This window comes from Centrocercus urophasianus, unplaced genomic scaffold (assembly GCF_019232065.1).
Source record: "Centrocercus urophasianus isolate 14NV4802_14NV808 unplaced genomic scaffold, USGS_Curo_1.0 seq_29, whole genome shotgun sequence".
Taxonomy (NCBI): Eukaryota; Metazoa; Chordata; class Aves; order Galliformes; family Phasianidae; genus Centrocercus; species Centrocercus urophasianus.
Window position 1 is genome coordinate 13,173,256 of NW_024884855.1, and position 26,087 is coordinate 13,199,342.

Here is a 26,087-nt window from a genome sequence, read left to right on the forward strand (position 1 = left end):
TATCCAGGTTGTATAAGGAAAAAAATGTTTTCTTGGTGCATGTAACTTCATGAAAAGTATTTCAAGGTAAATGTGAGCATTGTTTTCAGTCTTGTTTTAGCCCATTTGTACCTCTTCTAACAACACATCTAGATTTCCTTTGAAATTGGCACTCAACCTGTAGTCCTTGAATTGTCAAACTAACAAGCATCCAGTTTTTCAAGAAGCTGGGAGAAGAGCACTTTGCAGAATCTTATTGTTGTATTGGAGGTCTTTTTTTCCCACTGTTACACAAACTTTCATATACTGAGCAGTGCTGTCACTTCAGATCTCGTTTATATTGCCGTGCGCATTGTTCCACTTTGTTTATTCCTTGAAGATGCTGACCTCTGCCCCTCTAAGAGCTCAGACTACCAGAAGCTTGACTTGGTACCTGAAATCTTGCCAGTAAAGAGCAAATCATTGTTACTGAAAATACTACTTTGTGGGAGGAAACTTGATGCTTGTGACAAAACAAAATAAGCTCTCTGAGATCTTCTGAAGATGACACTTGATTTTATTCATGTGTCTTTTAAACCAGGGTGTTTAGCATGCATCCTGCACATACCGTCACTTCTGCTGGGTTGTAGTGTCCTGTTATCCCAAACTGCCTTGCTCAAAGGCCTACATGGCAATCCCCTCACTCAGACACAAAGCTGCTGGTTCAAAACAGGTATGTCCTGTACTACAGTAGTGCTCTCTCCTCTCACTTCTGCCTTAACACGGAAGGGAAGGGCTATCCAGTGTATGCCTGATAAAATCCAGTAATGATTTAACTATTCCTTGAACTGAAATGTTGGTCAAAGGAGCTACTGGAAAAGACAAGGTTGTCTGTTATGCTGTTAGGAGAAGAGCCACAGCCCTGTTCCCTTTCTGCAAAAAAATTGAATTATGCCCAGTCTTCCACCTCCTAGCATTTATCTACGCCACAGAATACAGGAGCACGCAGTACCGAGGAAGGGAGGGAAGTCTGGAACTGTCGTGCTGCAGTTAGACAATAAGCTGTAACCAGGACATACTCTTTCTCCTAGGAATTATGCATGACATAGCTAAATGCCTTTGTTCTCTTGGCAGTGCAATTACGTCAAAATCACACTGACCTCTTCTCCCTAGTGTTGCAGAATTGCTTTCAAAAGGGTTTATCAGAGTGATAAAGTACAGTTGTGAAAGGAGATGCGCTTATAAAATCCTTTAAATTAACCTGAGCTTCTCCTGCTAATGAACTGCCTTCTGCACAATATCCAGCATGTAGTTTTCTTCAATGCAATGAACCATTTTCCTCATCTGATTCTTGCTGGAAGTAAAGGCAATGGCACATCTAGTTCTCTTTCAGATTTTATTGAATATTTTAGTATCAGTAGGTGGGGAACATTTCAGGAAGAACTCCATTGCTTTCAGACTAATATTCTGCTCTAGGCTACATGGGGACAGAGGTGCTGTACAGTGGTCAGAATCAAATCCAGAATTTCAGATTTTTCTTTTTTTTTAACAAAGAGATTAATATTTTTGCAGGTAGATGGTTCTTATTGTTTTATGTGCAGGCCTGAACCTCATATATATTATATATATATAATATATATATATATATATAATATATATATATTAATATATATATTTTTTTTTTTTTTTTTTTTTCTAGACGTTTGCATGATCCAAGTATGGTTTCAGAGCAGACAAAGCATGACGTGGTGTGTTGCACTGATGCTTTCCATCCAGAGTATGACCCGACTTTCAGTCCTGTTCTGATCAAAAATGACTTTGTCAGCTCAGACCTTTTTGCCCTGGTAGTCTGTTCCCACTTGGCATGCAGTCCAACATCAGGCTGTGACAATCGCAGATGTATTACATAGGATTTTTTTGTTTTCTTTTTAACACTCTCTGCACAGTTATCTACTTTATTCTGATCTTAATGTTTTTCTTTTAATGAATAATCTATTAGGTGAGAATAGTGTCTTGCTGAAATGGATAATGCTCTTTTGACTAATAGATACTGTAAAGTCTCCACTCACCTTTAAATTCAAATCAGCTTGTATTTCCTAAAAATGAAATAATGAATGCTTGGGAAGCATTCTGGACATTTATTTACACAGTAGGTTTTTTTTTTACTATTTTCTACTGCTTTTATATTAAAACTTTTCCCAACTGCTATTTCAGAAGTCAGGAATGAAAAACAAATCAGTGCACTCCCTACTTCTTGTTTTTGTGGGTTTTTTTTGTTTGTTTGCAGCTTGTTTTTTTTATTGGGAAGGGACTGCACCTTCGTAGATCTTCTGGATTGCATTTAGCTGACCTGAGCTTACCTTAAAGCAGGTTCTCACAAGGTTTGAAAAACAGGAGTTTTGTGTGTGAATGTGTGCTGGGGTCGAAGGTAGATTGCTAACAACTTGTCAGTAGTACTTAAGAAAAACATCTAAAAGGAATAAATTAAATCTGAATGCTCAGATCTTAAGATTCTTTTTATGTTTAAGATCAAAAGCAAGAGCAAAGTAAATTGCCAGCTTGTCATCTCAGTATTATTGCATTGATTTGTTCAGATTTCTTTCCTAAGCTTACTAATAAAAGCGAGGGGAATACAGTTGAGTGAACAAAGAAATACTATTGAAGTAAAAAAAAAAAAAAAAAAAAGATTTCTATTAATACACAGCGGTGACCTGTTTGTTTCTTTGTTCAAGATGTAACAGATTCTAACACAGCCATAACAAGAATGAATTGTAACACTGGAAATAAAGAATACCTGAAAACTGAAGTCTGGGAGCAGTTTTCACTGTGTGATACCTAAGATGAATACTAATACTAGCAGAGGCTGGTCCAGAACACCTCAAATCCACAAGGGCATTTCAGATTTGAATACCCATCCAGTGGAATTAGCATCTGAATGATAAATCTGCTAAAATAGAGAATTTGAATGAACAGTGTCCATAAACAGCAGCTTGCTTAAGGCAGTCTGCCTCACATAGCCAACAGGAGGTAAAATAATTTTTAAATCACATGCTCTGTTGGTGTGGAATCACATTTGCAGTATTTATCAATTGCTCCAATTTCAGTTCTTTACCAAAATACTTCATTGGGTGCAGGCAGGTAGCAGATGCTAATCATAACCGGGAGAAGCTGCAGTATTTGTTGGAAAAGAAAAAAAGCTGTGTGACTCATGGGCCAAACTTTGCCTGGCTTTGGTTTTGCTTGCTGCTGATTTTGGCTAAATGGCCTAAGATAGGTGCCTCAAAAATCTCCTGAATTCTCACACAATGGGAGATTTTGTTTTTTCTTGTAGTATAACTGAAGTTGTTTCCTTGCTTTTTATTTGTAGTCCTTCTAACTACACTAAAACTGTAGGTTGGAGTTTTGTTTACTTATGATGACACAAGTCTTCACTTCTGGTCTTCTTTTAGTGCTAAAGGTTAAATTCCATGGACGGTAGAAAGCTGTTACTTTACACACACTGATGCTTCCATTACTTATTTCCCTTACAGAGCGCTTTTTCTCTCTTACTAAAAGTGTCACATGCAATTTGCATCTCGCTATGATTTTGAATGTTATTTTTTTTCCTAACTTTTTCAAAGACTGAAGTTGTTTGGAAAAGTGGAAAATATTAAAATGAACTTATTACCATAGTAGCACTGTTACTGAGTAGAAACTAGTAAAGATATTTTACAAATCTAGCTGGTGGAGTATGCAAGCAAGCCAAACATTTGGCTCCTTATGTTCCATCTTTGGAGACTAAGCCACAGCTTTTTACCTTTAACAGGTAAAGACCAAGATCCTGTCAAATCTGTGATATTATATGCCTGAGAATAGAGTCTAGAATGTTACTAAAGATACTGATTATTTGTTGGGCACTTGAAGGACAGGAAAATGCTATGTCCATAGATACTTTACAGCCATCTCTAAGCTGGCTCACTCTTAAAATTATTGCAACAAAGGAAGATAGTCTCAGTCTAACAAGTAAGATGTCATATATAAAGTTCCCACAAAGTTCAGTTTTGCTTTCTGTACTGGACACGATACTCAACCCCACCATAACAGCTCTTGGTTGGGCCCACACTGCCTGATGCTTCAGGCAGGAATGTGGGGGCCTAGAGGGGAAGCAAGTGTAGCCCCAAGGCTTGGATACATGCACATAATGAGAAGGAAATACCCTCTTGTTCTGCCTGGATTACTTAAGGATGTTGTATTAGATAGTCGCTGCAACAAGCTGCAACATGGAGCTTGCTCTCAGTGAACTGACCATAGCGTCAGTTTATATTGTAATTCCCTATATTGTAATTCTAAAAACAATATAAAAGCATGCAATCTCTGCAAAGAGCCCATTATGTCACACTGCTACTTTCTGAGATATTCTTATTGGATTTCTCTCAAGGAGGAAAAAAAAAAAAATTGACTGTTTTGCTAGGTTCCTGCAGCCAAGAGCAAGCTCTCCGTGTTATAATGCTGACTTACAAGTGTAACTGTTACACAGATAGGTGGGTGTTACAGAACAAAAGGAATCAGTACTGATAAACAGGATTACAGATTAGTTTCATTTGGCAATGACTTTCACACACCACTGTTCAATGTAAAGTTTGCTTCACTCTCATTTCCATCTTGAGTCATTTGCTATCTGAGGAAGGTTTGGCTTTTGAAATATGAAAGCCTACATAGCTTTTACCAAGCACATAGCAGAATAATTTATATTTTGCTTTCCAAGCTGCTTAATTTTTAACTATAGATTGATCCTAGTTTATGTATTTTACATCAGTCTTCAAATCACTGTCTATCTCCCCTGAAAGCAAAGGACAGATGTAGCCCACTGTCTTAAGACAAGTTCACCTACTTTCCTATCATTTAATGATGGTGAACTGAATCTAAGCCTACTGCGGGCAAAAAGGTGAAAGGCATTCTGGCTGAGGAAATGAGGATTTCCTTGTAAAGCTATAACCGTGGTCCTAGTCACAGCTCTCTGCCTTTACATTGTCTATAATCTCTTCCAGCATTTACTTTGTCTGAAGGCAAAAATCAGTTGTTCCTAGCATTTTTTTTGTCACTAACAGTTATAACAACTCATGAACGACTCATTCTCTGCACTGGCACTTGATCAGGACAAAATGCATGTTGCCTTTTGTGTTAAGCATGGAATGGGACATTAGGTTTCTTTATTTAAAACCTAAATATCTTTGAAAATAAAAAATATCTATGCTTTTTGTTTTGACTTTTTTTTTAAAAAAAAGGGCCACTTACACTTTGGGTAAATAGCTTTATGATCTCTTTAGTGAATTTTCTGCATATTAATTAACAAATACAGCTCCAGTTCATAGCTTTCAGCTTATGTTTCCTTGACATAATTCTTCAGGTAGTTATTTATTACTTTTTTTTCTAAATTAAATCGATTTCCTCTGGTGTATTCCTTCTTTCTAGCCAAAAGGGTTAGCAAGATGACAAATGCCTTGCAGTAAGCATAAAGACGTGGGAATCTAATAACCCTAAACAAATCTAGTGGAGTGTTAACATCATTCTTTTTACTCATTTATTATGGCTACAATTTATTGCTGTTAATTCATTATTTGTTTAAAATGCAAGTTTGGCTGAATGGTTTCCTTTTCATTTCATGCTTTATGAACCACTAAGTACTGCAGGTAATCATGGCACCTGTACTTACTATCAAATTTTTCCTGCAACCCCAATAGTGGTGTAATACAACTTCAGCAGTGCCTTTCAGTACAAACACATATTATATATAAACTGCAAATGCTAACTATATGTATGCTTTTTATTTTTTTAAACAGGCGTTAAAGCTGTGTTTTCAGGACATTACCACAGGAATGCTGGGGGGTGCTACAGAGGACTGGAAATGGTGGTCTCATCAGCAATAGGATGTCAGCTGGGAGAAGATAAACATGGACTTCGAGTGGTCCTTGTCACAGATGAAAAGATTGTTCATAGATATTACAGTTTAGATGAGTTGAGCAGCCAAGGCTTGGAGAAAGAGATGATGGATATGCTTGCTAAGGAAAATTAGGCTATGCGAAATTCCTTTTAACTCAAGTGGTTTTTGTGATCTTTTGCCATATTTGTTAGATGAACACAAAGAGTTTCAGAAAGTTTCCACAACTTGAAATCAAATTTTTGCTTGTGCACCATGCCCATGAACAGCTCTCCATTTGTTATCATCCTAAATAACAAAAAAGAGTTCTTGACGTATATTTTTGTAAAATGAGACCCACAAGGAATATGGGAAGATAACACATCACTGAAAACATTTTTCTGTTCTGAGATTTTATACTCTCCTCATGGATAAGACATTCTAAATAAACAGGAAGTATATGCAAGAGTGAGAGTAGTAATTCTAGGTGATGCTTCAACTGAAGACTATTTTCATTTGATATGTAAGACATTAGAAAAAGAAAAATCAATAAATTCAATCACCTCAGTTACACTCTGGACAATACAAACTTTTTTTTTTTTTTTACTTTAGAGAAACAAATCTCAAAAAGTCAGTGAAAGCAATAGACTCCATTTAAATACAGTACAGGAGGTGAAATACTGTGTTGAAGATTCAATTTCATTACATTTTAGTTACAACATTTTATTTGAGGGCTCATGAGATTTTAAAAATATCTGCAGTATTTTGAACTGTTTTCTTTTCCCAGTATAACAGCTGTAGCTGCAAGTGGACAGTACCAAACATGAGCTACAATCTCATGATGACAGCCTAAGCGTAGGTAATGTTTGAATCAAAAAGAAAGAAAATGATTTTGCTTTTGATCTCCAGCTGCTTTTGATTAGTTTAATGTTTTCACAGGTTCATTTTCAAGGGAACATGCGGAAAATGGGAGAGAAAATCTAAAGTTAGCTAAACACCCAGAAAGAAGTTTCACTGGAAGTTAAGCAGTTAATTTATTAGTTTAATAGTTAAAAGTCATTTTTAAAAATCTGTGTACTTTTATATCTTTGAAACCACTGAGTTCTGTTAACATTTAGTCTTAGATTACATTTAGTAATCACAGGTTATTAAAGGTTTCAAAAACAAGATGATACTAGATTATTACTTGCAGAGGGAAGAACAGACTTGCTATTCAGTCTGGCATTTATGTTTTAAGGCTGAAAAAGTTCAGCAGAGGGACCTGAGACAGTCCAAGCACAGAGCACGCTCCCTGCTCTGGCACAGTACTGTAAAGCTGGATGGAGGACATGCTTTTTTCATATGGCCGTTTATTCAATGTAATTTTAACTGAATGTCTGAAGCTTGGGAGATAGGTCCTACCACCATAACTTCAGGAGGAAGTCTTTCCAAAACTACGAAAACATTAATAGTAGTGGTATTATAGAACTCTAATTTTATTTTCATGGTTACAATGTACTAATATACATTGGAAATGTTTGCATAAGCATCATTTTAATTCATATTTGTAAATTATTTTTCCTCTTCTTAGTATCATTTCATTGCAAGAAATTCCATAGCATTCTGTCATAAAAATTTTGCTCAAGTACAAATCTGAAGTTCAATTAAAAGAGATTTTATATCCCAAGTACTCCTTTTATTTGGAATGTGCTTTTTTACCTGCATAAATGAAAAATGTTTTTTAGATTAATTTTCTTAGTATAATCAGCTACTTCAGAATTAATACGGATGCCTTAACTAACTACAAATGGCAGAGGTCTTCACGGTGAGAGTGCATCATATTTATGTAAAGTAACTCATATTCACAGAATCACAGAATTGCAGGGGTTGGAAGGGACCTCCAGAGATCATGGAGTCCAACCCCCTGCCAAAGCAGTTCCTACTACAGTTCCTACCTACTGTGCAGGTTGCACAGGTCGGCATCCAGGCAGGTCTTGAACATCTCCAGAGCAGGAGACTCCCCCACCTCCCTGCAGCCTGTTCCAGTGCTCCGTCACCTCACCTAAAGAAGTTCTTGCGCACATTCATGTGGAACTTCCTATGCTGCAGCTTATGTCTGTTTCCCCTTGTCCTGTTTCCATGTACCACTGAAAAGAGACTGGCCTCACCACTATGGCCCCCACACCTCAGGTATTTATAAACCTGGATTAGATCCCCTCTAGTCGTCTTTTCTCAAGGCTAAATAGACCCAGTTCACTTAGCCTTTCTTCATAGGGGATACTGTGTTAAATTATGAAACAATCCTGGTTTGCCAGTTTAAACTGAAGAAAATGCTTCTTCTGAATCTTTCTTGAAAGAAAGTAAATGCTTGATGTCTCATAAAAAGAAAAATATTTTATGGTGGGAATGGGCAGTGATAGAAGTGAAGCCTCTTCTACCATCTCAATTTAAGACTGAATGTTCCATGCTCACCTTGCCTCTTTGCTTCAGTGAATGCTCTCTTATCTCTCCACTGTAACTTGTTTCCTGGTGTGTTTTTAGGAGCAATTTTAATTCTGCTGTGAGCAAATGGAGATGTATCTATCATAAGCAAATGAACAGCACATTGAAAACCAAGCATTTCACCATTTAAGAATGCACAGTTCCTCTGTCTATGTATGTCACTGTACAAACCTTTGAAGGCTAACGTCATTGTTTCAGTTAATGTTAGTGCTGTGAATAAGCTGCTTTCTGTAACGCCCTCATTAATCCTGCTTTGCAACTGCCATTTGAACAGTGATATCCTACTGAAAGCAGTAGGAAACATTTACATATACTTTACTTATCAGAAAGCTTGCCTGCCAAACAAACCCTAGCATCATCTGTTATGATACACATTCTTGACCTGTGGAAATACCAGTTTGCATGAAAAAATTGTGAAAAGGTAATTTCCCATTCAATAACATTTTACAGTTTGTAAGAACTTCCTTCTCTTCCAGTTCTAACCTGATACATGATGTCTGCCATCATTGGTAGATGGCAGAATGCACAGCCAGGAACCAAGGAGGTGAGTGGTTTAGCCTGCCAGTGGTCTAGATTGCCATGAACCATTGGCTCCCACTTAGCTGGAAGTTGGCAGCTGTCCCACCCTGCTCCTAAGGGACGCTAGCTACTCCAAAGGCTGCTCTTTGCTGGCAACTCTCTGCTGGCAAGTGGCTGCTCTTCAGCATTTGTCAAATATGAATATTCACAGCAATGCAACATGACTAATTTTCATTGTTAACAACTATATAAAGGCTGGTCAATATAGCCTGAAGGTAGGCTCCCCACTGCCATAATATACACAGTGTACAAACCAGGGCAGACTTCCTCCTCCCAGCTCCACAGATCCCATTGGGCCCTTTTAAGGATGCACAAATTGCAGTAACAAAACAGGGTGATCTAAGGCATGTCTACTTTGACTCACAAGATAGCAGTTATGACTTCTTACAAAAATTTAATCGTCAGAGCAATATAATTCATCTGGAGTAAAGCAGCCCATGAGTTTAAAGACTGCTGTTCTCCCTACTATTACTTGTTGCTGTTTTTAAGGAATATGATGACTGTAATGCGTAATTCCAATTTATTTCATTTTACTGCAGTGAAAGCAAAGTGGTTTATTACCAAAAATAAGTTTCCAGCAACAGGGATTGCTGTACTTACTCAGCACATTTCAGGATATTTTGTTCAGACTGTAGATTTTTACATTCTCCTTAAAAAATTTTACAACATCATAAAAAACAGTGGAAGGAACAGAGCTTAAAATGGAAGTATGAAATGAAAGCTTCTTCATGAAAAGTATGTTCTTTAAGAGTGCACTGTTTCAACACAGTAATAATTAGTTTGAATTATTGTAATGCTATAATGTGATGGAAAGTACAGCAATAGTAGCAGGGTGGCACAATCCTGGGCTGCAGAAAATGAGAACAAGCCTAAAGGCTGCAGCCACAGATGCAGAAAGAAAGGAAGAAAAACTTCTGACCTTTGGAGGACCTCAGGTACACAGGGATCTCCAATGAGATCCCCTCACCTCCTCCACTGCCAGCCCTTAAATGAGGGCTGGGAATAGGTGGGTCCTGGTTCCACCCTTCCATCACTCAGTGCATTGCATTGCATTGCATGCACCTGAGCTCCCTGGGCTGCCCTGCCTTCCCACCAGGTGCTCCATCACTGCTTCAGGCCACGACTCAGCATTTCTGATGTAGTTACGTTTTTAAGAAAGCGAGTAAAAAAGAGAACAAGAGAAAAAGAGGGAGAATGCTATTTGTTTCTGTGACCCAGTTTGAAATAGTCCAACTGAGAAAACAGCGTTCCTTTTCACTGCATAGCAATTTAACACAGATGTTAAATGCATTGGCAAAATTGAATTTATTTACAAACATCAATGTCACTGATCTGTCAAATTAATATTTTTTTCCTATTCTTATCATTTGGTACACTGTTGCAATAGGTTAACTGAGTTTGTTTTTTTTCCTAATGTGAATTTCTGAGCCTAATTATTAAAGAATTTTGTTTGCTGTGGGCAAATGCAGGGGGTGGTTTCCAATGTGTCTCATTCAAAATTAATTCTAAATTTTACAGCTTAAACTTTTTATACAAATCAACTTGCATTAGAAAAACACTTCAAGAAAATCAATGATTTGAAAAGATAGAGAGTTGTATACATATCAAAGGGAAGAATCTAAATATATCCAAAAAATGGTGGAACTATGACAAAACTTCACTTACAACAATGTTTAACCCAAAGGACTTTCACAGAACTATTTGTTTCATTCCTGTTCTTACCTGTACATTAGGTGGTATAAAAGTTTCCAGCTCACACTGTTAGATTATTTCTTAGCTCTCTAATATCAGTGCCGACATCTAATTGCTCCCCTTATCCTCCTAAGAAATAATGCAATCCTAATTTATTATGCATCTCATTAAAGATGCATTGTACCACTAACCAGCTAAAGGTATTTTACTTGAAGCTTCTGGAATTTATTTTTAAGTCTTCAACATTTTAATTGCTTTGCTTTGCCCTTGGGTTCCTAGAAATTAAATATAAACACACAACTTTCTATGCAACTAGAATATAACCCATGAAATTTCTGTACTCTTAAACAACATTATAGCAACACAAATTTATGTGCTTACATTTATTGCTACTGTTTCTGGTGTTTTCCTTCTTCCCCTTTCCCCACTTCCCCCTTCCCCCCTCCCCCCCTTTTTTTTATTAAACATCTAAGAAAATAATTCTTCCCTTAGTTGTCTTCAAAAAGTAGTTACACCTGGTAAGGTTTGAGATATTAAACTACTCCCTGGCTTTTGAATATGCCTCCATTTCTCTCTGTCCTATTATTATATGTCCTATTATACTCTGGGAAAAAAATCTGGTTGCGCTAGCTGTAAGTCCACAGGTACGCCCTGTTAAAACAGTCTGGGTAATGAAGATCTCAGGACCTCAGGGAAACAGGCACCTGCTATAATCATAAAATAATAAAGGCTGGAAAAAACCTCTAAGATCAGGCAATCCAACCATCAACACATCACCACCATGCCCACTAAACCACTAACCTCAGTGCCACATCTTCCCTTTTCTTGAACACCTCCACAGACAATGACTCCACCAGCCTGTTCCAATAACACACCACTGAGAATAATTCTTCCTTCTATCCAACAGGAACTTTCCCTGGCATCCCTGGCATTTCTCCTCTCATCCTAGTGCTGGTTATATGGGAGAAGAGGCTGACCCCCACCTTGCTACAGCCTCCTTCCAAGGAGCTGCAGGGAGTGATAAGGTCTCCCCCTGAGCCTCCTCAACTCCACACTGAACAACCCCAGTTCTTTCTGCCGCTCCTCATAAGACTTGTGTTCCGGACCGACCTTTCATAGCTTTGTTGCCTTTCTTTGGACACACTCCAGGGCCTCAACAACTTTCTTGTCATGAAGGGCCCAGAACTGAATACAGCACAGAACAGGTGTTGTGTACATCAGAGCTGAGTACAGGAAGATGATCACCTCCCCGCTCCTCTTGGCTGCGCTGTTTCTGATACAGGCCAGGATGCCCTTGGTCCGCATGGCCATCTGAGCATACTGCTGGCTCACGTTCAGCCAGCTGTTGATTAGAGCTCTCAGAATCCTTCTCCAGCATGCAGTTTTCCAGCCACTCAGTTTCAAGCCTGAACTACTGCACTTGGTTTTCAGGAACTTCATACCACTGGCCTCAGCCCACCAAGCCAGCTTATCCAGACCCCTCTGTAAAGCCTTTCTACCCCTATGCAGATCAACACTTCTTCCAGTTTGGTGTTATCTGCAAATCTACTGATGGTGCCATCTATCCCATCATCCAGGTCATCAGTGAAGATACTGGTAACATAATAGTAAGTAGATGTGGTCTGAGTTAATTGCAAAGATTAAGAAATTATTTAAGGTCCTTTCCATCCATATATTCATTAGGATAAAATTTTGCTGTTATTTTGTTTTGCAAGCATAGGAACGATACTGTTATACAATTTGATTATGCAATCCCTGTGATGATATTCAAAGGCATGCTATTCCTAAACAAACTTGCTGCTATTCAAAGATTCAGTTGTAAGGAGAGCTGGTAATGCAAACTCCAGGATGTGTGATCCAGGGGCATTATTTGAGTGTTTCCTACAATGTTAGAAGGTGAAAGCCACTTCACTTTAAGCCACCGACTGAGGTTCAGGTCTTAGAAATCTCACTTTTACACTAAGATCTGCTGAATAGCAATCCTAGTTTAATTGAACGTGGTGTAGATTCAGTCCTCTTGGGGACTTAAACATAGTGAAGATATTGTTTCATAACTAGGACATTGCCTGACAGAGCCTTAGCAGAAAAAAATGGAAAGAAGTTTCTGTATTAGAACAGCAAAGCATGTACTCGTCAAAATTACTGCATGCATTTAGGGAAAATAGTTGCAATTAAACTAATTATAATTTAAGAGTACTTAAATGACTAACAATAAAGACTGCATGTTAATTTTTCTGCATTCACCAGGCATCCTTCTCTGGCCTTGTACGTGAACCACCTGATACTCTACAAGGCCACAGGAAAGAGTTTATCTAAACAAAGTCATCTGTTTTCTTTAAAAATGCATGACTGTTTGCCAGGTGGGAAAGCTGCAGTTTGAAGTCTCTCCTTTAGCAAAAATTGACAAGGTAAAAGAGGAATATACACCTGAAATGCACATCTTTTAAATGTAATAAAAGAACTAGCAAGTGCATACTGCATCCATCAGTACCTCTTAATTCTCTGCTAGGGAAATCAGATAGCTGAGTTTCTTCAGTGTTAATGCTCATCCTTGACTCATTTCTTTAAGGCTATCAGAAAAATGTATTGTGTTCAGTGTTCCAATTGAAGGAACTTAAAAGAGCCTCCCATTGTGCATAGGAACTCATACAGGAAGGCACACTGAAGCACTACAGAAGGAACATCTTGAGTTTCCAGTAGGTTCTCAGTTTGTGGATTCAGACATAAATGGCATCAACTTAGATTCAATACCAATATTTTAAATTAGTGTCTCTGTCCAGAAACAGGGTGTGGAATTGTCCAGCCAGATCCCCGTATTTGGAGGCTTAATAATAGAGAAAGAAGAAAGGACAGATTGACAGACTTTTTTTTCCCTCACAGACTAAACCTTCCCTGAAAACAGGTACCATGACAGTAACATATGACTGAGCATCCAAGTACACTGCACCTTTTTATCACCTCAGCCCTGAGAAGCTACTATGTCAGTGATAAGTACTTGACAAGACATGACTAATGCAATTTAATGCACTTAGAAGTCTTGATAAAAATAACCATTTATCAAAGAAAGCTTTTTAGTAAAAAAAAATCTTTGAGTATTCTTACAGCCTTTGCAAAGTAAAATCAAGTTTCACTGAAATTAAGACTTTAAAAGCCTTCAGAAACATTATTCAAAAACATTTTGATGTGCTGAATTGTTAGCCACTTTTTAAGTGACATCAAAGAAGGAGGAAATTAAAATTTTAGTAATACTTCAAAATATCCTATTTTGATTACTTGACCTGATATCAAACTGTATGGAAGAGTTGTATTCAGAAATGTGTGTCTGTCATCATCTCTGTTCCTTAAGCACAGCATAAAAGAAGCAAAAGGGCTGGGAAAATTTAATATCTAAAATTTAGTATCAAGCAAAATATGTGGAAGTGGTTTAATTTCCGTACCTCAGTTGTAAATTAGACCATTATTACTCTGAACTAAGGTTTACCAAATGTCACTGAACACATTTCACAATATGTGTCAAACAAACTGTTGGATAAGTTCTTTGTAATGTGCTACATATGGAGTAACATTGATTCACTTTAGAATGAGGACAATACAACCTTCAAACAGAGTTTGGATTTTGAGATATCAACTAATTCATTCAAGCATTTTCACCTAGAACTCATCAGAAAAACAACTGCTCCCTTCACCCTATAGTTAATGTCCAGTCTCTGGACACCACCACATCTACTGGACACCACCATTAGCCAAAATCCAGGATACATGTTTGGCTAGTTAGCTTTTATGAAGAGCAGTAGCCATTCGAAGAACAGAATATTCCAGTTCTAAGAGAAACCTAGCAATTCCAGGACTTTAAAATTGCTTCCTTGGCCTTTGCAAACTTCTGACCTTCTCATCTATTTAGTGATGGGTGGAATAAGCAAAGGCTGCCTCAGAATCAAGAGCAACAGTTGAACAGCAAGACTATCTTAAGCAAGTTAAGCAAGAATAGCGACAAAAGGATAACTTTTAACTATGTTTTGTATTTGTACATAGTAATTTACACACACGCATACATATATAATCTGAACAAAGAAACCTTTTCCAGAAACTGGAAAACATCAACTGAAATCCAAATTTAACCACCATTCCCTTAGCTAATCATGATATTGCTCTTAATTGTGTCTGCATACTGCTTTTTGTCGTTGAATTTTTTCTTAAGGTTCCTGCACTTATTTTAAAGGAAATATAGCAAGAGAAAACTAGTGAGCAGTTTCAATCCTTCAAAATCCTTCAAAATTATTCGTAACCCAAAAAGTTCACAGAAAACACAACCTATACAAGCTTATGTACAAAGGGAAACATTTTAAACTTGTGTTTGACTGCAAAAAGTCTTTGAACGTTGAACAATTCTGACAGTCTCTGCTTAGCTGCAAATGATCCTATAACACATCATATTCAGTAAATTCATTATTAAAATTTGCCTTCACCTTCATGTATAAATCACACTGTATATTAACAAAGAACCAGGAAAGTGCACTTCAGGTTGAGAGCTGCACCCATCGCACACTTTTGACTTCGTTCTGAACAGCATGTTTTTCACTTTATAGTGGAAGAAACTGCTTAAGAAAAAACCTAGAAGAAAACAACACAATACTGCTTTGAGACATCAAACACACTACAGATGTGTGTTTTTCCCTCTGCCCAAACTACAGCTTGGTCAGTTTGGTTCACGGGTTTACAACATTTGTTCTGAAAGAAAAAGAGGTCCCTACCCCTCAAGAGTAATCCACAGCTTTAGTCAATGGATAAATCATGATGATCATCTGTTAGAATTGACAGCTTAGTGTGAACTGCATCTCTGGTCTTCTGAACTGCCTGACAACACACAGTACTCTTTATCTTCCTATAAGCTGTGGAGATTTGTAAAAGTGAGCAAATGGAGGAAGAAAGCATGAGATAAATTCCTTCTTGTACTTCTGTTTTTAAAACCTATTCTAGGACACAGGGAGCCTCTAAACGGTTCCATCCAGCACAATGTACCAGAGACGTCTCTATCAGCTGTCTTTGCATGATCTTTACAGAAAGGCCCAGCTGGAAGTCTCCACACTGGTACTGCTTTAACTTTTCAGTGAGCTTACACACTGTAAAAATCATTCTGAAGCTCTTTTCAACGTTTGTCTCAAGAAAAGCAGATCAGATCATTCAGTTCCAGCAGATAACAATTTTCAGTAAACATTTCCTCCTTCCACTCTCGGTAATATAATACAACTAAAGAATTTCGTATGAGTGAGTGAGTGGCAGAAGAAAAGCATTTGTTCAAAATACTGAATCCACAGTCAAAATGAGGCATAGATTTTAAAAGCTACAGGAAACATTAACAACTCTGTTGCTGAGTACACCCTGATCAGATGGAAGAATTGCACAATTTGCTCCTATTTAAGAAGACCTTTTTTTCACCACAAATGTGGATATAAGAATCTGTAGCTTTAAGCATTTATTTTTGCGCCAATAACCAATGTGCTTTTGGTCTCTCCACAATTCCATCCATATGAAGGAAGGCTGAAGAGAGAAAATAAGATTTATATATATTTCTAGGAAAGACAGTGGAGCAATTTCACCAGTCAAATTGCCAAAAATTTGGTGCCTTTCACACTATTACTCAGGCACACAAACATAGCACCCTCACTTTTAGTACTCTGCATTGACTACCTAGTGGATGATTTTGGGGACCAATGGAAAAAGAGGGTTTCTTAAGAAAAAACAACAGATTTGCCAAATATTCCACAACCATTTTTAAAGCTCCTGTGAAAAACATTTGTTGCTTTTTTTCATTCTGTTCCAGTAAATAACTGACCAGGTTTTCAAAGTCAGTTGAGTGCCTGCTATCCCTACCGGTTGCTGTGATGCTCTCACACTGAAGTGCTTCAGTGAAAACAAAACTCTCTGGGGAAAAGGCTATGTGAACGACATGTATACAATGTACATAGTCTGAAAAGCTAAGTTACTGAGCTGCACATCCTAACACAGCTGCCAGACTCTGCCACGCTTAAAAGGGTGCTGCAAGCTCAGTGCCTACTGTAAATACCAGGAGAATATCAGAGTACTAATGCTTTTTGAGATGGTCAATAACTACAATAGCCATGCAAAGCAAAGGAATAGGAATTAAAGTAACTAACTGAAAGTTACTTTGTCTGTGATTACAGCTTACTAAATCCCATAGCACAGTATCTTCAATTTTTTAAAAGTCAGTTATTTTTACATTGCAAGGAGAGGGAAGAAAATGGATCTGCATCAGAAAGATGGCACATTCAACAGCAAATGTTGGCACAAAGATTTAAATGTATCAAAAAATACTTGCACATTTCTGCTTTCAAATACCCATCTTCAGGCATTTTAGTTTTTCATTTGAACAGAGGATGAACACCGGCAGTGTCATAAGTTGACTGACAATTACAGGGCAGGAGCTCAGGAAGAAGTAATGTTGGCAACCATCCAGGAGGACAAACCTAATCACTGGCCTTCAAATAGCTTTCCCTTGTACATAGAAGAACCCTAAGTATATAGTGTTATCTGAGCTAAATGTGGAAAAAAAGAAGCTGTCTAAGGATGCAGTTAATCTGGAACTTCAATTCTAATCTATTTGAACACTAATTATGATTACAATTAAATTAAACATTTCTGGGAAATTTGGCTACTTTGGATTCTAGAAAAATGATGCTACCATATCATTTCAAGGTCCCGCTCAGATACTATCTCACTGATTTGATCTACTACAATTTCAGAATAACAACAACTTTTCTTGGCTGCTTGTACAATAAAATCAAACTGAATTACTTTCTTTGCTGTAACAATTATACGAAACAAAGATTAATAAAGTCAAATTAATTTGTTTCAAACATGTTGTAATAAATGGTACATTCTGCATACATACGCTAGATCTCCAGACTAATTATGCTTCCATAATCTTCCACACTGCATAATCTCTTTCCTGATAACTTTTAGATCAATAATTTTTAAAAAAATAAAAATCAAATACATGTATTATTTTTACAGTGAGTTCAAGATTTCATAATACAATATGCTAAACTTTCTATCCAACGTATCAAATTCTGGTATCCTGTGGTCACACTAATCACATTAGAGGGTTAAGTATACATAATACTTCTATTTATTTATGTGCAGAAAGAAAAAAAAGTTTCCTTAGCTTACTGACATGACTTCATGCTCACACACCAACTAGACCACTGTCACATGGTGCCTAGTTATGCTGCTCTTCATATTACGTAAAACACTAATATGCATACACATCTCAAGTTAAGTTAAAGGTTTGCCAGTTATTTTTGGTTTGCAAAATTTCATTAGGAAAAATAAAAATCTTAAGAATTTCAGGCTCTAAGATGCAGATTCCTGTCCAAGATAAATGACGACAGACCCTGATTCCTGAAATGGCTGAATTAACAAGCAAATGAAAGTCAGCATAACCTAACACAATTATAATCAATTATCTCTGTATCAAAGAATGTGGCTGCTGTGTGTAGTGTTTGGACCTCTGTGAACACAGTTCTGATATTTCCTTACTAACATATCAGAAGTATTCTAGAGGCATCAGAATATTGCCTAGCACTAAATGCTAATGCACTTCTGCGTGGTATTTCATACATCCTGACACACTTTTTTCATACATCAAACATCAAAACATAGAAAATTCTATTTTGAAAGGGACATCTGGAGGTCATCTGTCCAAATCTTGCTCAAACATGTTCTTAGGATGAAATATGCACGTAACATCCTGACACCCAGCATAAAATATTCACGAAAAATAAAACCTTATTTTGGCACCCACTGATCATATTTCCACTGACTGTTCCACTTTGTCAGAGAAAATGCAATGACTCACCAAACTGGTAGCCATGTTATTTTGCAGCCTTTTGCTTACTGGTCTTTAAGCCTTGTTGACAAATGGGAACAAAACGGGAACAAAATATTACAAAAAATATCAGCAGTTCCAACATCTACAATGACCTGAAATTTTACTCTGATAATTTCGTTCCACTTGACAACAAAGTTTTGAGTCCTATACAGCAAACGGAGACAAGGATATTTAGTAAGAATCTACCTCCCAGCACAGAAAGGTCATGTAGCTCTTGGAGTGGGTCCAGAGGAGGACACTAAGATGATCAGAGGGCTGGAGCACCTCTCCTATGAAAAAAGGTTGAGGGAACTGGGCTTGTTTAGCTTGAAGAAGAGAAGGCTCCGGGGAAACCTCACTGTGGCCTTCCAGTGCTTGAAGGGAGCACATAGACAGGAGGAGGAACAGCTGTTTGTGAGGGTGGACAGTGATAGGACAAGGGGGAGACAACTGAGACAGGGGAGGTCTAGGTTGGATATTAGGAGGAAGTTTTTCATGCAGAGGGTGGTGAGGCACTGGCACAGGCTGCCCAAGGAGGCTGTGGATGCCCCATCCCTGCAGGCATTCAAGGCCAGGCTGGATGTGGCTCTGGGCAGCCTGGGCTGCTGGTTGGCGACCTGCACACAGCAGGGGGTTGGAGCTGGATGAGCACTGTGCTCCTTTGCAACCCAGGCCATTCTATGATTCTATGATTGTTAGCAAATTAATTTTATTTATATCATTAAAACTTGTCATTTGTTCAAAGAGAACACCAGTCTGCTCTACTGATTAAAGCTTCTGTATATCCAGGGTTCTCCATTTTCAGAAGGTGTGAATCCAAGCATTAAAAGGAGAGATATAACTGCCTCAACATTTTCTCATCCTAGGAGATGTTTGCAGACAAAGAAATTTTTTGGCTGCCAGATCTTTTCGCATTTCAAGATGAGGTTTTTGCACAGAGCCACTTATTGCTCACTACACTCGCAGTCACTGCCACTAGAATCAGACTCCGTGAAGGGCATCCCTGAAGTACTCCATGAGAAATTCTGGCTGACTTTCTTTTTGAACATGCTTTTCTTAGACAAAACATACATACACAACAAAGAGAAATGAAGGAGCCCTGGAGCTTTTTTGGACGGCTTTGGGTGGTTTTGATTCGGTTGGGTTTTTTGTTTGTTGGTTGGTTTCTTTCCTTTTTTTTTTTTTTCTATTTTTTTAACGTTCATTTGTTTAGTTTTGTTGTTATTTCTTGTATTTGTTAGATTTTTGGAGGTTTTTTGATTGGCTGTTTTGGGGGGAGAGAGGAATTGTTCATTTGTTTGGCTTTCAAAGGAGAAGTAATCAGCCACAGCATAATGGCGCTCTTCTCTTTAGGGTGTTTGCCCACGTGCAAGATTATGTTAGAATTCCCCAGTAATTACCCATTTTAAGGCTGAGGTTCCAAGACCTTGTTACTTGACACTCTGCCCCAGGTAATTTTCATTCCCAGAGGCACAAAACAAACATTTTTTGGAAAATACTTGCATTCTGGTTGATACAAGTTTGCTGTAGAAAAGTGCAATCTCTGCCAACTGTGGCTTCCCTTCTTTGTCAGTTACACTCAGGGTGCAGGTGGGAAGAGCAGAGCCTGCAGTGCTGTGTCCCTGTTCTCAAACAAAGAGGTTGCAGCCGTGAGACCTGCTACTGAGTATTGTATCGTCTTTTCTCTTGTTTCAACGGGATCGCTTACTACAGAGTCAAAGCTTTCAGTTACTCTAGCCTTTGTACAGCCATAATTACCATAAATTCCATGAAGAAACAACAGTAGCCTAAGGACTTACAGAAGGAAAAACAAACAAACAAACACAAAACAAAAACCTACCAATATGGATAGCCCAAAAGCTGTTCTGCTGGGGTAGAGAAAGGGGGGTTGTTCCTTCACATGTTTCTTTGTAATAATTCAGTATGAATCCCAGCTTCTATCTTTTGAAGTTTCTGATCACAGTATTAGTCCAAAATAACCTGCAAAGGTCTTCTGAATGCAACATGTAAGCTCGCAACCCCCCCAAAATACATTTTAAAAAAAGAACGTTCTTTAAAACACTTGAATGGATCATGATTCTGGGGACCTGACTCATTCTTTTTTTTTTTTTAAATACAGCATTCTCGAGACATTTGCTTGCAAACATTCAGGCACAGTATGTCAAATTTAGTAGGAGCAGAAAAGATACTCTCATGCCCAATAATTTTCTTACTCAATAAACATTTCTCACCTGCTTGATTTTCTGTCAAGGTGCATCACACATGTACTCTCTTTACATACTATTAACTGTATTTTTGGATTTCCTCCCACTTCTTATTTCTGAAACCCAGAACGATGGATAAAACATTCCATAGCTGTTTTACTCAAGCCTTAACTCCAGAGACACTTACAAGATAATCTTATACTGTCAACTGGTTTCCCTTTGAAGATTTTTATCAACTGAATATTAATCAAAATCTCTTCCTGCCTAATCAAACAGTATCCTGAGATTTCTACTGAAAGAGGAACACATTCCTAGCCAATTATGCAACACTATACATCCTTTTGAAATGTTTCTTTTTGTACATCACACTCAGGTTATTTCTGATGTAGTGCTTTTGTAATGTTTGTACTGAAAAACTGTGCACTCAGAAATCAAGGAACTTGAGCTATATAACCAACTCTAACATAGGAGTACTACCTCAACAATAATTAGTTGCTGTGCAAACAAAGTTATAAGATACAGAATCTATAGCACTGATAGCAGCACCAACTTGATGTACAAGTCATAATACACATAAAATTTTAAAATCACTTATTCTTGCCAAGCCAGAATACAATACATCATTGCATAGTATTTCCATTTCATAGTATTACATATTTACCATCCCATTAAAGACAAAATATGTGGCTCAACAGAATTTGTGAAATTGTTACATTTAAATCTGAATTTCATGTTCTGTCTTTTCCATTTTACCCTGTTTCACAAGCAATGATCCCTAAGTCAATACTGTCTACATAATTCCAATGAGTTCACTTTTACTACCAGGAATTCAAACAGCAAATGAATATACAAAGCTGAAGAGCTTATATAAACCTTAAGAGTAATCTCAGCATCTTATCACTTATCTTCTTGCTGCTATTCTCATTAAACTCTTGTAACAATTAATAAGCTATTTATATATAGGGCAATATATTCTTTAATGCTTTCCCAGCTATATTCTTGCCTCAGGATACAAAAAAGAGACGTAGTCCATATACACATTAGTACTTACATTTGCTAATACAGCCTCCTAGTGTCAGTGCAAGTCAGACCTGCACAGCACTCCAGGGATTTCTCTCTGCAACTGCAAAGGCTTGTCTCTGTCTACTAAGATCTGTGTTTATTTTCTGGCACTTATCAGTCCTACTGAATGCCGCATGTTTCACATATTAAAAGTTTGTTTTTGTTTTTAGTTGTTTTTTAATTCTGCCTAGGATAAACGCTGTATTTCTCTAAGTTAAAAAATCCAGGAAACAACAGGGAAAAGACCTGCACGTTATTTCAAAATCACATAGTTCACAATTCCTTTCATTTTGAATTTTTTTCCAGTTACAAGTGAGAACTCGTTTTGGAGAATTCATGTGCTAGTATGCCGCGGAGCTAAAACAGTAATGCGATCGCAACACGAGCGGGAAGCATGACAAGACTCAATGTGAGTGATCCAGCTTCAGTTCATTAACGATTATGCAGAGTTTTTATAGTTGGCTTTAGCTATCGTGTTGCCTTGCTATTGGTGGACAACAGTCGTTTCTAGGCAGAGAAGAATCTAACTACGTGCTATGTTTTTGTCAACTCCCTTAAACCAAGCTCCTCCTTGGGCTACTCCCTGCTGCTCACAATAACATTGCGACCTTCTGTTAGCCTCTAGTATTTTTCCATGGGTATACAATCTGTACTGCCACACAGGCTGTGCTCGTACATCTCCTCATGGCCTCCTTGCTCCCAGAGCCATTCTCCAACAGTAATATTCTGTACTAACTAAAAATTTGTCTTTTTGGAGAGTGCAACACAATCACACTAAGCTCTTGTAAATGACAGCACTGCTTTCAAGAGCCTCAGGCTAGGATGATGGTCCTGAAGATGATTGTGAAGGCAACATCATGCACACATGCTTTGGAGCTACAAGAGATATTAAGAACCAAAAACAATCAATTAATGCAAGAGGTGATAACTGGCTTCTTCTTGTAAGAAAACAACAGCATTGTAAGTTAAACAAGCTCTGAGACAGATGGCTATTGGCCAATATATGAAAATTACAATAAGAGGATAATAAGAAAAGATTGGTATTTCTATCAAAACGTGAGCTTTGAAAAGCCTTTGCTTTCCTCACACGATATGGATGATGTGGCAAATCACTGTATAACACTGTGGACTGAGATGCTGGCCTTTGAAAATTTCTCTGCTGTGAGTGCCTAACCAATGCATCCATGGACTTCGAAGGCTTCTCCCAGCAACACAAATAGAAAGACTGGGAATATTTGAAGTTTGTAGCTAATACATCCTTGCAGATTCTGTTCCATTTGCTGCACATAAATTTCAACTTAGGTTGGGAAAATCTCGTATTTATTACCTTTTCTTCCTCTGTCCTGGACATCACATGATTTCTTTAAGTCAATGCCAGTGCCCTGGGCAATGTAAGGTCAATGCTATTGCAAAATTACTACAAGCCAAGGGGTTCGGTCAGTTTAAAGGCTCTTATCACTTTCTTAATACCAGAAGCTCCAGGGAACAACTCTCAGCATTAGGTTTAATACTTTAAAGGACACCAGATCCTGATGACCATATGATATTGATGTTAAATCTGGTTTTAACTCCATTAGTATGCTTTTATTGGGCTTTATTTAACTTCATACTTTCTTGACAGATGAACTGCTATATATAAATATATATTTATATATATATATAAAACTTTACTTTGAGTTGATACTGACTTATTTTATGCTCCTAGATAATTTTTCATTGACAATGAAAATAATTGACAACATCTGGAATGTAAACACATCACAAGTTTGAAAGGCCATTTTCACCAATAGTAGATCGTAAGAGGGAGAGTCTATACACATTTTAAGGATTATTCATTAAATGTTTCTTTCATCGTTATCTCACTTTGGATAACATTTTCTTATACAAAGTACACTGAGTACAAAAAGATGCAAAACCTGTAATTTCTCTCATGACAGGAGCCATCAAATCTGGAGAGAAGCCTTTGAGGATGCTTCCCTGGAAGAAGCTGTTTGAAAATGCAGCATTTGAAAAGCATCTAACCAGCAATTGCCACAGCAGTAAGATTCTATATAAGCCAGCAGCCAGAAAAAAATCTCTTGTCAGTTATAACATTAAGTTTGTTCACAGTCCTGTTCTTAATTGACATAATATAATACATATGCAAATATAGTAGTTGTTAATGACAGGAGTTATTTCCCACTTTTGCTTTAAAATCCAACAGAGTTACTGGCGTGTGTATCTCTTGTTTAGCTTGCACATAAGACTCATTACAAAAATTCTGATTTTCCTGAACTTCTTCATCTGGCTATGAATTTGTTTCCTATGAATGAGTGCCAGATCAGTGTCACAGGATTCTTAACATAAGCACAGCAACAGCAGCAAAAATCAGGATCTGCTTCTCTTCAGGGCTCCCTGAGGAACTATACCTGATGACTCAGACACCCAACTACTTGTTTGTAGTGTTTGTACGCATGAAGCTGTGGGAAATGATAAAAGCTGGTATGCCTGGGGGGTAAAGGAAGAAGAAAATAGAAAGATGACTGATCAAAGCAAATATTTCTGCCAGCTTGATTACAAAAAGGAACAGAAACAAACAAACAAAAGTTCTAGGTCACTTGTAACAACACTTACCAAGAGTAACTGACTGGAAATTCATTGCATGGTAAAGCAGTCTGCCTAAAGAATAGGCACTAGACTGTACTGCCTTTCACACACATGCTCCTCAGTCAAATCTCATTCACCCTGTTTGCAACCATCAGAATATGTCATATTAGCAGATTCAGGCAATCCTTTCCAATTCAAAGGAGAAAAGATTCAATATAAATAATGCAGGTAATGGAAAGATAGGAGTGGAAGGAGTTTCTCCCTATCTTCTGAGCTCACACAGTTGTTAGAGGCATATTTTGCTACCCATTAAAATTTTTTTCCAGAAAAACGCATTTTAGTGATGAAGGGAACAGTGAACCCATTTCCCTGCTAAGCATAGAGAGACATCATGCAGATGGCAAAGGAAAACAGCGGCATAGTAGTGCAGTGAAAGATTCTTCCATTCAAGTGATGGCAAATAACTGTGTTCATTTTGATACATGGGCTTATATCTGACATATATTTTCTTCCCAACAAAGAAACTGGTATTCAACAAAACGACAATGGTGGGGAAAATTGCTTACAGGGCTTTGCAAAAAATGATGTGGTTAAATAGTTGTATAATTTCCTCTTATCACATAGCACTTTTCTCGCATAGGATTGGGAAGGTAGAGACATGTTTTATATGCAACCTCTTCTACTTTCATGACATGGATACTGTAAATAATGCAAGCTTTGCATGAGAGGCTGTCAGCAAAGCAAAATTTCTTAAAGGAATGACATCTTCCATAATACATTACAAAATGATGTAAGCCTTGAATAAAAATACACTATCACAATTTAGGAATAACAATACCCTGTATTATTTGAGACCTTAATGGCAATGAGATTTAGCAGTTAGAGTAAATAATTAGGAAACAATATTTACGAATTCTTTTCCTTACTGCTGACTTTCTCCTTATCCACAGTATATGTGGGCTCATTTTAAAAGACAGTAAACTTAATGCACTCTCACATGTAATTCCAGGAAAGACATTCATCTCCAGTCGATATTCTCTATTCTATCAGAAGTACAGTTAGTTCAGTTGCATTCACCTGGATGATAGGGTGTTATACTGACAAATGAAAACATAGCTGATAGGCAGTCTGCTAGCACATACATGTAATAGCCTTAAGAATTAAGAAGGGCTATTATCTAAAGTTGTATTAAAAATGATGATTGAATTGAATTCTGTTCCACACCAGAAATCGAATACCTTGTGAGGCCTGGAAACATCAGACACAGCTACAAACTTTGGTTTCCTTTCTTTTTTTAGGAGGAAGTTTTTCCCCCAGAGGGTGGTGATGCACTGGCACAGGTTGCCAAAGGAGGCTGTGGATGCCCCATCCCTGCAGGCATTCAAGGCCAGGTTGGATGTGGCTCTGGGCAGCCTGGGCTGCTGGTTGGTGACCTGCACACAGCAGGGGGTTGGAGCTGGATGAGCGCTGTGGTTCTTTGCAACCCAGGCCATTCTATGATTCTATGATCTATTTGTCAGGTGAGTGCTGCTGACATACAGAACCAAGGGAGAACTCAGAGGCAAAAAAGCATCCAGTCTTCATGTGCCAAATAGAAAGCAAAAGAGCAAAGGGAGCTTTACATGGTTTTCAAGCTTACTGATGGTCCCTATCAGTAGCAGCAACATGTATTTAGAAATTAGTAGCAACTGTCTTAAAAACCAACATTAATTCAATTATTTTGTTACAGACTTTTGTAAAA

The 26,087-nt window shown here is 37.7% G+C and overlaps 1 protein-coding gene and 1 long non-coding RNA gene across 4 annotated transcripts in view; both read left to right on the top strand.

The window, feature by feature from the left end:
- Positions 1-7,523, top strand: part of CPPED1 (calcineurin like phosphoesterase domain containing 1) — a 36,069-nt gene extending 28,546 nt beyond the window's left edge. For all 3 annotated transcript variants that reach the window (XM_042828306.1, XM_042828307.1, XM_042828308.1), the window contains one exon: positions 5,778-7,523. In XM_042828306.1, coding sequence (XP_042684240.1) covers positions 5,778-6,010 — 233 coding nt within the window. In that variant the 3' untranslated portion in view covers positions 6,011-7,523. The remainder of the gene's footprint in view (positions 1-5,777) is intronic.
- A 4,165-nt stretch (positions 7,524-11,688) lies between these two features.
- Positions 11,689-25,665, top strand: LOC122165337. Its single transcript, XR_006170451.1, has 4 exons — positions 11,689-12,213; positions 22,067-22,169; positions 23,698-23,799; positions 25,645-25,665. It is a non-coding gene; the product is annotated as an uncharacterized LOC122165337 (long non-coding RNA).
- The last annotated feature ends 422 nt before the right edge of the window (positions 25,666-26,087 follow it).